The sequence below is a fragment of the Ciconia boyciana genome, chromosome 22 (assembly GCF_034638445.1).
Source record: "Ciconia boyciana chromosome 22, ASM3463844v1, whole genome shotgun sequence".
NCBI lineage: Eukaryota > Metazoa > Chordata > Aves > Ciconiiformes > Ciconiidae > Ciconia > Ciconia boyciana.
This window is the reverse complement of record NC_132955.1, coordinates 2,189,021-2,205,429: the sequence shown is the minus strand read 5'-3', so window position 1 is coordinate 2,205,429 and position 16,409 is coordinate 2,189,021. Positions and strand designations below refer to the sequence as shown.

General features: G+C 68.1%; 1 protein-coding gene across 2 annotated transcripts in view; it reads left to right on the top strand.

Annotated features, from left to right (window-relative positions):
- The first annotated feature begins 6,610 nt into the window (after positions 1-6,610).
- The window catches only part of ARHGAP23 (Rho GTPase activating protein 23), a 32,153-nt gene continuing 22,354 nt past the window's right edge, over positions 6,611-16,409 (top strand). For both annotated transcript variants that reach the window (XM_072885907.1, XM_072885906.1), the window contains exon 1: positions 6,611-6,871. In XM_072885907.1, coding sequence (XP_072742008.1) covers positions 6,821-6,871 — 51 coding nt within the window. In that variant the 5' untranslated portion in view covers positions 6,611-6,820. The remainder of the gene's footprint in view (positions 6,872-16,409) is intronic.

Sequence of the window (16,409 nt, the reverse complement as noted above, 5' to 3'; positions counted from 1 at the left end):
CAGCATGCAGGGGGGGCTGGAGGGATGGGGGGGGTGGAGGGGCATTGGGATGGACGGGGAGGCCGGGGGGGCCGGGCGGAGGGGAGGGCGGCGGCGGGGCCCCGGGGGGGGCCGGGCGGGGCCCCCTCCCGCCGCCGCCGCCGCCGCCGCTCACATGACGCCGCTCCCGGGATGCGCCGGGCGGCGCCGGGCGTGGGCGGCGGCGAGAGGCGGCGGCGGCAGCAGCGGGGCCGCACCGGGGCGCGCCGGCTCCACCACCGGCACCGGGACCGGCCCATGGCCCGCGGCCGGCCCGCCGCGGCAGCGCCCTGAGCGGCCCCATGGAGCAGGTAGGCGCGGCCGGCACCGGGGCCGCCGCGGCGGGGACGGGACGGGTCCAGCACCCACGGGCGCGGCGCCGTTCCGGGGGCCCGAGGCTGGGGAAAGCCTCCTACCGGGACCCCCGGCCGCCCCCCCCCCGCCCCCCCGGGACCCCGCCTGCTGCCGGGGGGGACCCCTCCTGCCACCCCTGTGCTCCCCACCTGCTGCTCGGGGACCCCCTTTTGCCTTCCCGGGTCGCCACCCACCTTCCCCGGACCCCCCAGCTGCTGCTCGGGGATCACCCACCTCCACCCCCCGCCACCTCCACGTCACCCACCTGCTTCCCCCGGATCGCCTGCGCCCCACCCCAGCATCACCTACCAGCTGCCCCCAGCCCACCAACCTGGGACCCCCAGCATCACCCGCCTGCTTCAACCAGGACCCCCCCACCGACGCCCGCCCGCTGCCGGGATGCGCAGCCCTGGGGCCGAGCCCCTGCCCGCTCAGGTCCTCCGTGTCCCATCCCTGCCCCACCAACAGCTCTCCCACTGGCTGTGGCATGTGCGTGGGGTCCTTGCGTGGGCACCCATGGGTGCTCACGCTGCCTGGATGCCTGCCATGGGGACTGTTTCTGGCCCCTCGCCCAATGTGGAGGGGACAGGTGGCCGGGAGGGGACGGTCCCCGCTCTGCCACAGGTTTCCGTCACAGCCCGAGGTGTGTCTCGCCCCGCTTGCTCCGAGCAGCGTGATTTGGGGAAGGGGTTTCTGCTCGGGGAAGGGGCTGGAGCCACCGTGAGGCATCTGCTGTGGGGTGCGGAAAAAGCTCGGGGGGGCTTGGATGAGGCTGTGTCCGTTGGTCTTTCCTCTGTCTCCCCATCCTGTTATTCCCCAGCCAACACCTCCAGAAGCCGTCCTGGCTGCCATGCCCAGGCCGGGCTGCCATGTCCCTCCCCGGTGCCCACCCGCAGCTGTGGGTGCTCTTGGTCCCCCCCCCGGCACCACCCCCTGCGTGGACGGGGCTTTCCCAGCTCGGCTCCCTGGGGTGGGATGCTATTCCCCCTCTGAGCATCTCCCCCCACCCCGCCGCTGTGCACCCAGGCGAGGGGTCCAGCTCCCTTCCCCCAGCCTCTGCACCCCTCGGGCTCTGTCTCGCGTTTTCATCACCTGCCCCATACTTCTGGCTCGGCCCAGATTTGAGCGCAGGATTCGATGCCTTGTGTGTACCCCCCCCAGGGCAGGAGGGTCTGAGGCTGCACCGGGGACCAGGGCAGAGCCAGCGCTTTGGGCATACCACGTCCCCAGCACGCAGCGAGGTTTCACTGCACGTTGGGGGCCGCGTGCTTGTGAACCCCCCCTCCCAGCCTGGGGAAGGGCCGTGGCCGGGAGAAGCGGCGCAGGGAAGCGTGCGGGTGTGCGCGGCGCAGCGTGGGCGAGCACGCGCCAGCGCCTTCGCCAGCCCCGCCGAATGCCCCGGGAGCTCGCACGCATCCGCCCCGCTGGAGCGGCGAAAGCCAACGTGGGGGCTGCACGTGATGTGCTGACATCCTCATCCAGGGGCTGCAACGTGGGTACGGCATCCTCCCTGGGGCTGCGAGCACCGGTCCATCCGCACCCAAAGCTCCCCTGCCTGCCCGCTGCCTGCTGCTGCCCGGCGTGTCTCAGGGCTTGCTTTCCCGCTGGAAAAATCCCCCCTCGCGCACATCCAGCTGCAATGCAGAGGAGCTCCCGAGCAGCCCGCACGCCTTCCCCGCCGCCCTGATTGGCAGCGACGCCTTTGGAGGAGCCGTGGTAATTTTAGGCCGTGAGCGGCAGCAGGTTGGCATGTGCCTGCCGGCACACGGGCAGGGCAGGCAGGATCTGGCAGCGGGGTCAGCCCTGGCCAGCCGCCCTCCCGTCTCCCGCTGCCAGCCGCGATGGGCCACGGCAGCCAGGGATGCACGGAGCGAGGGGTCCCCAGGGTACCCCCATTCCCAGCAGGATTTCAGCCCCTCCCTGATGTGGGATGAGCATGTAAGTCCGCGCCAGCCCCCCGCCGTGCTGCCCTCGCTGCCAGGTTTCCTCGCCGATCCCATCCCAGATCCCCCTGGCCTTGCTCTTGTTTATCCCCCGACAGACCCGCTGGCGGGCAGGGGAAGGAGGGGTTGGGGCCGTAACCCTTTCGTCTCGCCGCTGCCGGCTCAAAATGGCTTCGCGCCGCGGTGGCTGCCGAGAGGGGAGAGGAGCTCTCGGCCGGGAGGCGTTTGCCTGGGGCCGGGAGGGTGCTGAGCGCTGGGGCGTGCACCCGGCTTTGCCGCCCGTGCCGCGGCGAGCGGGGTCTGCGTGAGACCCCACCCCGATGGGGCACCCAACGCTGGGTGTCCCTGTCCCCAGCCCCGCTGCTCTGGGCAGGGCATGGTCCTGCTCTGGCCTCGGGGAAGCTGTAGCCGAGCGGTGCTGCCACCGTGCCCTGCCCCGATGCCGCTGCCCCTCCAGCTGCGCCAGCCCCGCTCTGGCACCCTGCTTTCGCTTTTCTTAATTTTAATTCCAGGGATTAAGTTAAAACCCATCGCCCAGCCGGGATTCCCCTCTCGCTCCCTTTGTCTGTGGCGCGGAAGTGGCTCCGCAGGGAGCGGCAGCCTGGGCGGGCGGGGGGCTCACGCTCCCCCAGCTCCGCTTCTTTGGCTGCCGGGATTTGGGCCAGGGTGGGGGCCGGGGGGGGAGGTTGAGACGTGATGGATCCGCTCTGCTAAAAGCGGGCAGGGTGGGCAGCGAGGGGGGCGGCTGCCTTGCCGGCGGGAGCCAGGATGGTGATTTTCGGGTGGATGGTTATGGAATGGGGTGTGGGGTGAGTGGCGATGGCAGCTCCGGGCTCGGGGATGCCCTGCTGGGGCCGTGTGTGCCATCCCGTCCCTGCACGTGGGGACGGAGGAGCTGGGTGTCACGGGGGGCTGCAAACGGGGTCTTGGTGCTGGGGTGGGGCTGGGAAAGACAAAGAGGGCTGGGAGGAGGGAGGGAGCATCGGCTGGCTGGGTGCATGGCGTCACCCCACTCCTTGGGGACCCCCGTGGAAACACTGCTCCAGGAGTGGGGCTGGGGTCTGGGGGCTCTCCTTGAGCCCCCCCCGAGACCGTGCACCCAAGAACGGGGGTCACCCCTCGCTGGGGATGGCTGCTTCTCCCTGACCTCGTGCGAGGGTCCCTCCCTGCCTCTGTACCTCACACAGAGGGGGGGTCAGGGCCACCGTGGCCACATTGGGTTGCGTCACCTCCCCAGTCAGGGTGGCACTGGGGAGACCACGTGGGGACCCAGGAGTCCTGGGGTCCATGGCCGGGTCCTGCCGGCAATGGCTCTTCTGCGCTGGGCTCCTGGCTGGCCCACGGGGGCTACCAGGAGGGTTGCAGCCAGGACGTGACCATGCGTCCCCTCATGGGGGGACACAAGAAGGACCCCCGGGAGCGGTGCTGCCAGGTGGAGAACAGGAGCGGGTGGCCGGCGGGCACAACCAGGGGACGTCACCACTCCTTCCCATTGACCGGCCGCTGGGAAAGGCTGGATGTTGGTTGGGTCGGCCCTCGGTGCCAGACCCGGCTGGAGGGGACGTTTCCTGGAAAGTCTGTCTGGAGAGAGGCCGCGGCGGAGCCGACTGGGCTGGCAAGTCCTACCGCGGCTGGGCAGGGCGAGGGCAGCCGGCCAGCGCATCCCGGCGGGACCCGGAGCTGCTCCGCTCCACCACAGGCGGGAGGTGGCCAATGCAGGGGGCCTGGGGACAGAGGGACCCGCCACGGGGCCAAGGGGGGCTGAGTGTGGGCGGAGGGTGGCCGGAGACGGGGCGCGGGCGTCCGGCTGCGCCCTCGCGGGGAGGAAACGTCCCGTCACTCGCATCCGACTGTTTGTTCCCTCCAGCTGCTGGGACGGTTCCCGAGGCCGGGGCAGGGGACAGCGGTGGTGGCAGTGTTCCCGCAGGTCCCCCTCGGGTGTTGGCACCCGCACGTTTGCAGAGCACAGGATCCCCCATCCCATCCCCCTGTTGCTGTGGGTGCTGTACCCCAGGGTGGTGGGTGCTGTACCCCAGGGGGGCTCTTTCAGCATCCTGGGATGGCCGACTGTCCTGTCCGCCTGTGGTTGTGTGTCTGTGGCTGCGTGTGAAGTGTGCGGAGGGTGAGCAGCGCTGCGGGAGCTGCCGGCCAGCCAGGACGTGTCCGTAAGCAGGATCGGGCCCTGCAGCCTCTCTCCGGTCCTGAGATCCCGGCGCTTCCGCGGCAGCGGCTGACGGCTGGGTCATTTATTTTTTCTGGTGGTGCTGAGGTTTCTCCAGGCGCCCGGAGGAAGTCATTGTTGACACAGACTTTCTTAATTGTGTCACGGAAAACTCGCGCTCGGCGGCTGGGTCTGCGCTGCGCGGCACAGGCTGGCATCCCCGGGGTGTGCCGGGGCAGTGCGGGCAAATCTTGGGTGCAGGCAGGGAAATGGCTGCTCAGGAGGGGCTCGGCGAGCGGTCGGGGCTGGCACTGATCCTGGGTGCAGGGGCATCACGTGGATGTGCCGGAGGCCTTGGCATGAGCCCGGGCTGCACCGTGTGTCCGGTGCTGGCCCGGCATGAGCGGGAGGCCACGTGGCCCCGGCGTCCTCCCTGCACCCCGGGGTGCTCTGCAGATTTTGCCAGCCCCCACCGCTCGCCCCGTTGCCCCATGCAGGGAGCTCTGTCCCCGCTGGGGACTGGGGTGAGGACAGTGACGCCCACCGGCAGCAGAGGAGCCGTTTCAGGGTGCCGCGGTGGGAGACTGGGAGACCATCCTACTGTGCCCTGGCCCGAACCCCCTTGGGTTCAGTCCCCGCTGGGTTCGGCCCTGTTGGCACCCAGCCAAACCCTGCCTCTAGCCCCCAGCGCTGCCGCGGCTGTCCGTCCTTCCCACCCTGCGTCCGTGTGTCCCCGCGGGCTGTGGCCGTCGTTCCTCCCTGGTTTCCTGCGCCTCCTCCCGCTTTCCCGTCACATGCGGCTCCGTTTCCCCTCCGGCGTTGCCCCCCGCCACGCCAGGGCCGGCGCTGGGTCCTGGCCGTGCCCGCCGCATGCCTTGGCCGAGCCCGCGGTGACTCAGGGCTCGTGCCGCGGCGTCGCGGCCGCCTGCCGCCACCAAAGTGCCTTTGAGGTGCTGTTTGCACCCTGAGACTCAGGCGTGGGAGTTAATTTACTCGGCGGCTGCTTAATGACGGCTTCGGGATGCTCTTCTGCAGTCCAAGCAGTCTGAGCTGGGCCAGGCCCTGTCCGGCTGTCCCCATCCCTCTGTCCGCCAGGCCAGGCTCCGTCCGTCCGTCCTGCTGTTTCCCGTCTTTGCCGTTTCCTTTCCCCGTGGGTCTGTGTCAGCCTTTGTCCCTCCGTCAGCCCCAACCCGGGTGTTTCCGTCCCTGTGTCTGCTTGTGCCAGTCCCCGTCAGTCCTGTCCCCCTGTCCTGGCGTTTCCTGTCCGTGTGTCCTTCAGTGCCCCTCCTCCCGCACCGCCTGGCCTCAGCCTCGCCCTGCTGGTCCCTGTCCCGCTGTCCCTGTCCCGCTGCCCTGTGATCCCTCTGCCCACTCCCTCTGTGCCCGTCCTGGTCAGTTCTGTTCCTGGTCCATGTCCCTCTGTCCTGGCTTATCCTGTCCTGGGTGTCCCCTGGGTGTCCCATCCCTGTCCTGGTTTCTGGATGTCCCTTGCCTGGTCCTTGTCCCTGGGTGTCCCCTCTCCATCCCTGTCCCAGTCCCTGAATGTCCCTGGCTTGGTCCTGGTCCCTGGGTGTCCCATCCATGTCCTGGTCTCTGAATGTCCCTTGCCTGGTCCCGGTCCCTGGGTGTCCCCTGCCCATCCCTGTCCTGTTCCCTGAATGTCCCTTGCCTGGTCCCGGTCCCTGGGTGTCCCCTGCCCATCCCTGTCCCAGTCCCTGGTTGTCCCTTGCCTGGTCCTGGTCCCTGGGTGTCCCCTGCCCATCCCTGTCCCAGTCCCTGGTTGTCCCTTGCCTGGTCCCGGTCCCTGGGTGTCCCCTGCCCATCCCTGTCCTGTTCCCTGAATGTCCCTGGCTTGGTCCCGGTCCGTGGGTGTCCGCTGCCCATCCCGGTCCCGGTCCCTGGGTGTCCCTTGCCTGGTCCCGGTCCCTGGGTGTCCCCTGCCCATCCCGGTCCCCGCGTGTCCCCCGTCTGTGCCCGCTCTGGTCCCCGTCCCGGTGCTCCATCAGTGCCGGTTCCAGTCCCGCTGTCCCGGTGCCGGTGCCCGCTCGGCTCCGGTGGCCGCGGTCCCTCCCGCCGGGGCGGGCCGTGCCGTGCCGCGCCCCTCCCGCTACCGCCCGCCGCCGCGGGCCCCCGGAGGAGGCGGAGCCGCAACCGGGGCCGGGGCCGCGGCCGGCCCAGCCCGAACCGAGCCGTGCCGAGCCCAGCCGGACCGGATCGTGCGGGGCCGGGCCGGGCCGGACCGGGCCGTGCCTTGCTGAGCTGAGCCAGGCTGAGCCGAGCCGAGCCCTGAGCCTCGCCTCGCTAAGCCGGGTCGGACCAAGCCGAGCCCGGCCGCCGCGCCCCGATGAATGGGATCGCCTTCTGCCTGGTCGGGATCCCGCCGCCCGCCCCCGCGGTGAGCGGCACTGGGGGGACTGGGGAGGCTGGGGAGCAGGGACTGGGGGAGCTGGGAGATACTGGGGGTGCAGGGAGCAGGGACTGGGGGCGCTGGTGGTGCGGGGCTGTGCGTGGCGCCGAGGTCTGGCGGTGGGGCTGGGTGCCGGGCGATGCCTGGGCTCCTCGGGGCCCACGGGCCCCCCGGGGACGGGACGGGGGCAGAGCCAGCACCCCGGGGTCGGGGGCAGCAGGGCCGGCGGGGTCTGGCCGCCCACGCAGGGCTGCGTGCCGCAGGCAGTGCTGGCTGTGGTGGCTCGTCCCCGGTGCCCTGCCAGGGTGGCGTCGTGGCAGGGCGGTGGGGCTGAGGTGCCTGGATCTGTCCGTGGGGCTGGAGGCCAGACCCTGGGGCTGGGCTTCCCCTTCTCCGGGACAAGACCCGCAAACGCCCATGCGTGTTTTCTCCGAAACTCCCGGCTGGGCTGTCTCCTTGTGGGTCCGGCTGATCCGTCCCTGCCAGCTCCATCCCTGCCAGCTCCCAGCACTGGGCAGGCAGCAAACTCCCCCCCTCAATGTCCCCATAGCCCCTCGAGGTCACATCCTGCCCCTGTGCCTGGCTCCCCTGGCTCTGAGCAGCCCCCCAGCCTCGAAGCGGCACGGGTATTTGCAGCACCACCGGCCCATGCTGTGGGTGCTCCTCCCGTGGCGTGGGCACCGGCATCGCCTGGTGGTGCGGGACTGGAGGGCGCTGGGGCGATTCCCGTCTCCCCTGGGAGCAGCGCGGTGCCAAGGAAGGCCAGCTCGGCCACCAGCTAAAACCCTATTTCCTGCCCATTTCGTGCCAAATTCCGGCAAGGGCATTGGGTGGGGATGGGGACGGTGCTGGGGGACCTGGGGCCAGGGTCTGGTGGCGGGGGGCATGCCGGGGTAGTGTCTGGGTGGGGATGCGGGCCACGGTGTCGGACTGGCACAACGCCTGCTAATTTGAGCAGAGGTTGCACGTCCTCTCCCCAGAGCTGAATTTGGCCTCTGTTCCTCAGTTCCTGGTTATTTGAACTCGGCTTCCCCGGCCCGGCGATGGGGCTAATAACCAGCCTCAAAGAATTAATTGGGGTGTGCGAAATGGTTCAGATATGAGGAGTGCTGCTCGTTGCAGCGGCTGAGCATTAATCATGGTTTCTCTTCAGATTCCTCCCTGCTTACTCCGTACCGCTGAGTGCAGGCGTTCGGATTTTCAGGGGGGGTTCAAGTCTCAAAATCTGCTCTTCTGCTGCATTTTGGAGTGAAATCTGCCCTTCTGAGGGGCAGCACCTGGAGCGTGGGGGCTTTGCTCAGTGCCCACCTTTGCCCCCCGCTCGCTGGGTGACTTGGGGGGCACTGAGTGACTCGGGGGGAGTTATTTAACTGCCGCTGCCTCCCCCTGCGCGTCCGGGGAGGACGGCGGTGAGGAAGGCGCTTTGCAATCCTCCGGTGAGGATTTTGTGCCGCGTAAGCAGAAATCCTGCCCGATGGCTGTCCCTGGGGCTGCGTGGCAGGGGCTGCGCCCCACTGTCCCCAAGCCTTTGGGTGGCGGCTGCTGCCCTCGTCCCCGCGTGGCTGCTGCCTCCGTCCCTGTTTACCAGCGCTGCTCTGCAAATCGAGTTTCTTAATGCCTTTTTTTTTTTTTTTTTCCCTTTCTTTCTGAACCCTGAACTTGAAAGACAGGAAAAGCCTGTGCCCGGGGCTGCTGCCGCAATCCTGCCTTGCAAGCGCGAAACCTGGCACCAGCGCCAGGTTGGGGCACGCGGCGTGATGCCATGCCGGGGTCTGGCTGCCCGCATCGGGGTTTTTGGAGCCGTGGGTCCCCAGCCACGTGGAGGGCTCTGACCTCGCCACCGCTGTGGTTTTAACCTTGACGTCTATCACGCGCTGTGCCCGGCTGGGAGCTCTGGCACCCGTCTCTCGCACCGTGGGGGGATTGCTGGGTGATGTGTAGTGTCCTAAATGCCCCCGGGGCTGGCAGCGCTGCCTGGGTGCTGTCATCGGCAGCGTCAAATGCCAAGGAGCCATTGCTGGGCGTTATTTAGGGCTCAGGGACAGTGCTCTTCAGGGGTTTGACGTTGCAAATCTGGCAGGGGAGATATGGCGACAGCTCTTGGTTTGGGGTCAGAGCGTGGGGGCTGGCTCGCATGCCCCCTGCGGGGTGTGGACGCTGCCGGGGTGCGGGCGGGTGCTGCATAACCAGCTCCCGGGAGCGCTCAGAGCCGGCAGCCGGGGCCTCTCCCCGGTTCGTGTGGAGCCACTCGCTGGGAGAAAACACGGAGGGATGGGGGGATTGTGCTGGGAAGCCACCGAGCCCCGGGGATGGCCTTTTATTCTCATTAAAGGGGGGGAAAAAAAAGATTAGGTTTCAAGTCGGTGCTGTCCCATTAATAAACCAAGTTTGTCTTCAGCAGGCAGCAAGACCTGATTTAAAAAGGAATGGAGATAGATGACCTATTTTAAGCTCTCAAGTTGGAAAATATCGACCTGGCTGCCTCTAGGCCGCGAGCGGCGGGGCCGGCTGCGCGAGCTGTGCCGTGCCGTGCCACGCCGCCTGCTCCCAAAACCCGTCTGGGCTTTCCAGGAGCCGGCCTGGCTTGGGATGCCTCAGGTTGCAAACCACGGTGGCTGCTTTAAACCTGCCGCCGACCTCCTGGCCACGTCCCAAATGTCTCTGGCGCTGGCTCAGAGCACCCGAAGCGGCTGACTCCTTTTCCGCAGCTGCTTATCCCCAGGATTTCATTAAGTCTTCCCTAATTGCCTTCTCAGGCCGTGCCGCAGCGCGCACACCTCCGCCGACGTGGTTGCGTGTCGCAAGACCCACGGCATCGCGGTCTGGCAGGTTGGTGCCGTCGCCTTGGCAGGAATCGGCTGCGTGCCTGGTGGGTTTGGTCTCTGCCGTGCGAAGCCACGGGGTCCCCGGCCCCTGGAGCAAGTTGATTTCTCAGGGTGTCTCGGGGTCAGTCCTGCTCCCCAGCCACGCTGGGCAAATGGGAGCCGGGAGCTAGAGGGCAAAGCTGGAGCTGGGCTCTCCCCAGGGAAAGGAGGTGGAAACCTGGGCCGAGAGTCATTGCAAAGTGGCTGAAATGAAATGCCGGTGACCGCAGGGACCGATCCTGCTCTTGCCTTGCGACCCAGCGGGGTCCCCTGGCTGGCACCTGCAAGCGCTTTGCTTGCTTGAGACCCCGTTGCAGCAGGAGGGAGCCGGGGCTGCGGTGAGCTGTGCCCGGCCCGGGGTAGGGACTAGGTTCCCGCTCTAATCCCCGAGCCCCGCTGCTGGCCCAGCCCCGGGGGACTGGGTCCCCCCCACGACAGGCAGCCAGGGAGGTCCCGGGGCTCTGGGCCCCCCCGCCACCCCCAGGGCAGCACCCGCAGACCTGCCACCGTGCACCCCAGGGTGCAGGCGTGGGGGTGCCCGCAGCAACCGTGCCCCCGGTCACCCCGGTGACAACAGTGGGTCCCTTGATGGGGCCAAGCGCGTGGGGCAGCCCCGGGGCGGGTGGGATGGAACCCGGTGGCTCCAGGGGACAATCGTGCTATTGTGGCACATAGTGGGCTCTTTTTCTGCCGTGCGAGGCGGGGGGCCGGGCTGTGGTGCCAGCGCTTTCGGGGTGAAGCGTGGTCCCCGCCGGGGCTGGCGGTGACTGGTGTGGTGCCAGCGGTGGGACGCTGATGTCCCTGGGTGGGGGGAGCAGTGGCGGGGCAGGAAGGTGATGGAGGGGAGACGGGCTGGCCCTTTCGCTTATGGATGCATGTGGGCTGCGGAAAAATGTTGGAAAAAGCCATCGGGTGTTGGTGCTGGGGCTGGAGCGGGGCAGGAGGTGCTGCGGGAGCACGGCTGTCCCCAAAGCCATGTCCCTAAAGCTGCCTCCTGTCCTTGCTGTGGCTGGAGGGAGGCTCAGGACCCCGCTCGGCTTTTTATTTTTACCATCCAGCGAGGGATGCAGGATTTGGCACTGCTGTGCATCCCCCCATCTGAGCATCGCCCACCACTGCGCTCCCTCCCGGCCATCAGGCTGGCCCTTGTCCTCGGGCAGCACCCCGTGGAGGTGCGAGGGGGTCCCCCATGTGTGCGAGGGGTGCACGGCCGTGGCCCCCACCCCGGGCCCCCGGCCTTGAGCAAGGCAGGGGCTGGAAGGAGCAGGCAGCCTTCCCCTGACCTCCCTGGGTAGGATTTTCCGCCGCGGAGAAGCGGGAGGAGAGCGCAAGGTGCCTCTCGGAGCCGCCAGAGGAAATGGCTCATTGTTAGCCCTGCTGGAAAAAAAAGAGACCCAAAAAATCGCAATAATGAGTCCAGCTTCTATTTGAGGGTTTCCATGGGAAAAACAGGAAACGGAATCCTGTTACTTTTCTAGGGCTTGCTGCCGATAACGCCGTTTTTAGGATAGGGCAGAGAATGAGGAGGAGCTAGGGATGAAGGCAGCCCTGGCAGCGAGCACTCGTCCCCCCGGCTCGAAGGCTCGGTCTCGCTTCCTCGTGGGCTGGGAGATAAAACTCCTCCTCGGCGTTGCTCTGGGTCGGTGTTTCCCAGCCTCTCCAGTGAGCTGGCGCGGGGGCCATCAGGCCCATCCTGGTGCGGCTCCGGTGCGTGTCCCCGGCCCTTGTCCCCTCCTTGGAGCCACCTTCCCTGCCAGCACCGTGTGTTAAGGACGAGCCGTGTAGGCTGGGGGCCCGCGGCACCCAGGACAGAGGGCACGGAAGCGGCTGGCGCAGGGATGCCATGGGGGGAGAGGCCACGGGGCTTTGCCGTAGGACGGTGTCACCGTCAGCGCCGTAGGGAGCCGCTGAGTTAACGGGGGACGCAGCATCCCCAAGCCTGCCTCTGGCTGTCCCGGCTGGCAGAGCTGCCCCGGGATGCGGCCCTGGGAAGCCACAAGCATCCCCTGGCCCCGCAGGTCTGTCCCGTGCGGGTACCTCCGCTCCAGGGCTGCGGTGGGCTCTCGCAGGCAGAGCGTGGCGCTGGGCGTTTTGGTGGGCCGAGCTAGAGCCGCATCCTGCCCTGGCATCGTGGTGTGGGGCCGCGAGCAGAGGTGGCACGTGAGCCGGCAACATGGGCAAGCTCCATGTGTATGCGCTTGCATGGATGCGGTGGCATCAGCCTGCGTTATGGCTACCGGTATGGCTGTGAACGTGGCTGATCCTGGCCCAGGAGCTCGACTGGGGATGCCAGCAGTGGTGGGGACGAGCACAGGCAGAGCCACGTGGCCGGAGAGCTGCAGTGGGCACCGGGGCTGGCAGCCTGGCGAGGAGAGGTCAGGAAAGGGGATGAAGCTCTCTGGCTGCATTCCCAAATTTCTCTCGATGTGGCACCAGAGACTCCCAGCCGGGCGAGCCAGAACCCTCCAGAGCTGCCACTTTGAGACACGGCAGGAACGAGAGCCCCGCGGAGCTGGGGCTGGCGTCCCCGGTGCAGAAGCTGCCAGGAAAGAGCTCAGTTTGGTCACGATGCAGCCAGGAGGGGACGGAGCCAAACGGGGACCCGTCGCGGGCTGACAAGGGGGCTGCGAAGGAGACGCTGTCAAGATAAAAGTTTGCGTTGGGAAGGAACAAGGCGATTTCCTTCCCCGCGTTAACACCCAAACCAGAGCGGGAGGAATGTCGAAAGCCGGTTTGTGGCTCCTCCGGCCTCCTCGCCGCTCCACTTCTCTTTGGCACTTGGCTCGGTGTCACCTGCCTTCCGGCTGCTTTGGGTGATGGGGATGTGGGTGGGGGTCCCCAGCTGGGCAGGTGGCTCCGGCATAGGGTGGGATTTGGCAGCGGGTCAAGCCATGCCCTTGGCAGCGCCCATCCAGCCGCTCCGTGCTGCCAGCCCAGCATCTCCCGCGGGACCCCCGTCCTGTGCCGTCCCTGGGACTGGCCGTGAGGATGGGGAGTCCTGTGCCGGCGCTAGAGCCGTGGAACCGGAGACAGCCGCCGGGAGCCCCCATGAGCTCTGCGGGGTTTGCCCGGGCGCAGCGGTGCTGTGAGCGGCTCGGTGGGTGCTCGGGTGCTTCCGACAGCTGGGCAGTTGTGAGACCAGTGGGAAAAGAGGAGACTGTTGGGCATCTTAGTGGATGCTCAGAGCAAACTCTGCTGGTATCCCCCGTCCTGACAGCGGAAAGCTGTCCCCGGGATCCCCACCCTGCCTACAGACGGTGCAAGCCCCTGCCTGGGGGCTGCCGGCAGCCCCGGGGGGTTACGGGGAGGCACCTGGGGGGTTTGTCTCCATCACTGAGGTGTTGCGGCCTCCGGTTCCCAGTGCTGCTCCTCCCGTGTGGGATGTGCATCCGCTCCCCAGCAGCTCCCAGCCCACCTCCCTCCCGCTCCCGGGGGGATGCAGGGGCGTCCCGAGGGATGGGAGGGTACGCGCCGGCTGTGTGCAAGCAAGCAAACAAGCATCCCCCCAAATCCCTGCTGAGCTGCAAAGCTCCTCAGCCCTGGTTTGGGTTAAAGAGAATTAAAATGCTTTCTCCTGCGGGGCGGTAATCCTGGAGGCTGGGGAATGGCCAGGCGAGCTGCCCGGCTGCTCCTGGCATGGTCACCTGGGTCCTGCCCCCCCGTTCTCCTACCATCGCGTCCCCTGGGCCAGGTCCCGCTGCCGGAACGTCCCCGCTTTGCTCGGGGTGCATGGGTGGGTGCAGACAGCCCCTGCCCGCAGGGAAGTGTCGGTCTTGGCTCCCTTCAGGGGTGCTGCCTCCCCAAATGCTGCCTGAGCTGGCCCGGTTCGAGGGGCACGGGTAGGACCCCCGTTCCCCCTTCCCCGCTGGGACCCGCTGCAGGTGGGAGCAGGCAGTGGCTTTGCCTTATAAGGGCTGGAAATCAGTTATTGTCTCAACATGGCTTTCTCCTCCCTGAAAATCCTATTAAAACCTCATTTTTCTGACCCTAATCTCAGTTTGCCATTCGGCAGGGATTAGTGTTTGCCCCCCCCACCCCGGCCCTGCGCGCTGCCGGCTCCGTGCTGGAGAAGCTTCCTTCCCGCGTGGAAAGTAGTGCCGGAGGAGGGAGGCTGGGGCCGAGCCCAGCACGCCGTGGTGGCGGCAGGACTGGCAGCTGCCTGTCCCTCTGTCCTCTGTTCCTGCCCGAAGCGTGACGTTATCCTCGCTGCGTGCCAGGGGTTGCGATGGCCCTGCTGGCAGGGACCCACGGCCGCAGCTGGTGGGGACGTGGCGGGGGGGTGTCACCCCCCAACTGGGACCACCGGCTCCATCCCGGGGGTGTCACCAGGGTCCGAGCAGGGTGGGAGAGCTCTGGGAGCAGCAGCTATGGGGCAGGGGGGGTGGCATTGGTGCAAAATACGGAGAACCCCCCGTAAAGGCAGGCAAAGCAAAGGCAACGCTGCCTGCGGTGCTCCCTGCCACCGGGGCAGGGCAGGGCAGAGACGGGCGAGGGGCTGGGGCAGCGCTGATTTTGCACGGCTCCTCCGTGCCTCAGTTTCCCAGCAGGTTTGGGGGTGCAGGCAGGGAGGCGATGCCAGCAGAGGGCCCTGCAGCTCACCAGCAGCGTGGGCGCGTGCACGCGTGGGCCTGCGTCCCCACGCCTGCGCGCCTGCCCCGGCGTGCCGGCAGCGGCGGCGGTGCATGCCGGGACCGCGCTGCCTTCCCCCTTGCTCCTGTTTGGCTGCGTATTTAGGACACTCCTGTGCAAAACACAAGTATTTTGGAAGGCGTCCAGGCGCGTTCGCATTCCTCGGGGTGGAATCTGCCCCCGCGAACGCCGCCTGACCTTTCCCGCTTTGGGCTGCGGGAACAACCCTGGGGCCCGGCCTCCCTTCGACATCCCCCCGGGGGCTGGGGACCCCTTCTCCAGCTGGCCCCCGCACCCCCAGCCTGCTGGGGCAGCTCCTGCCTGCTCGCTCAGCGCTGCCAGGAAAGGTGCGAGCGGCGGTGGCAGGATCAGACCCACCGTCCCCGGGGTAGCCGGCGCTGCTCCAGCTGTCCCAGGACCCCCGGCTGGAGCCAGCCCGCCATGGCAGGCTGCTCTGTCCCCTTTCAGCTGGAAAGCGAAGCCCCCCCGGGCGCTGCTCGCACCGGCAGCTGTGTCAGCCCCGTCTCGCTGCCTGCTGGGACACGCCGGCAGCTCTGCAGGGCTGCCCGTCCCCGGGCTGGGTGCGGGGGCGTGGGGCTGCCCCCGGGGCGGCTCCCACGGGAGACCCCCCGGCACACGCACCGGGTGACGTCGGAGTGGCCCGAGGGGTGGCCAGGGGAGGAAGACGATGGCGGGGATTTGGTTCCCACGTTTCCCCGTCTCGATTTCTCCCTGGGCTGCCAGTGCGGAGGCACGGGGACGGCGTCACGGGGTGCGCTGGGGGTGTGCAGCCAGGTCCCCGGGGACACAACTGCCACCAAGCCAGTCAAGCCAGCCCCTCGGCAGGGCTCGGGACAGGCGCGGGGGCTGTTTTGGGGCAGAGCCGTGGCACCTTGGCCGGGGTAGACACTGAGGACGTGCTGAACACCACAGCACTGCCAGAATGCAGGGGGTCCACGTGGCATAGCACCCCAGGGACCGTTCCCTCGCTGGCATCTGCTGCCAGCCCGGCTGGTGGCTGTGGGAAGCGGGTGCATGGCATCGTACTGGCGGGCTGCTCCTGCCGATGGGGTGGAGGGGGGCAGAGGAGAGGAGGGGGCCGCGGCGAGCGCGTCGGCCGGCCCTGAGGCTGCGGGCTGCAATCTCAGCAATGCCCGGCATTTCCCCGGCGTGGCCGCACGTGCCTCTCCTCGTCCTCCAGCACGGCAGGAATGCGGCGCGGGACCCCCTCGTGCGGGGATGGGGACAGGCAGCGTGGGGGGAGGCAGGGCAGGGGGACGCTGCCCACCCCCAGCCCCTGCCCAGGTCGGGTGCCTGCGGGCACCGGGCTTACCGAGGTGCTGCTGTTTTTCTTATTCCTCCCATGTTTTGGCCGCCATGGTGGAGAGCAGCTCGGGGGGGGCACAAAGTGGGTGCAGGGTGGGCTGGGGAGGGGTGATTTGTCCCCCTGGAGCAGCAGGAGCCCCTGGGCACCAGTGACGAGGGCGGTTTGCCATCCCTGCCTGCGGGCTCAACACTGGGGAGCCAGGATTGAACCGTGGGGGCTGGTGGCTCCGTGCCTGGGGGGCAACAGGGACCCGCCGCCGTGCCTGCAGCCCTGGGTATCGCCCGAAATGGGAGATGGGGCTGGGGGGGACTCTTGGTTCGGCTTCTGGTGGGAAGTGTCCTTGAAGCCACCACCTTTGCCACAGGCACCGAGCAGGGGGGTCAGGGGGCTGTGTCGGTCCCCGGGGGGCTGTGTCAGTCCCCAAAGGGCTGTGTCGGTCCCCAAAGGGCTGTATCGGTCCCCGGGGGGCTTTGTTGGTCCCCAAAGGGCTGTATCGGTCCCCGGGGTGCTGCGCCAGCAGAGCCTGGGGCTGGATATGTGTCTCTGCTGTGAGGACTCTGCTGGGTGCTGGGGACAGAGAGGGGACCAGGGGTGTCTCGGAACCCCCACTGGCTCCCGGCTTGCAGAGCCCCGTGGTGGCTCGTCTGCTGACCAAGCAGGGGGGACACTTGCCACACCCGCAGGCTGTCGCCCTCCCTGTCCCCGG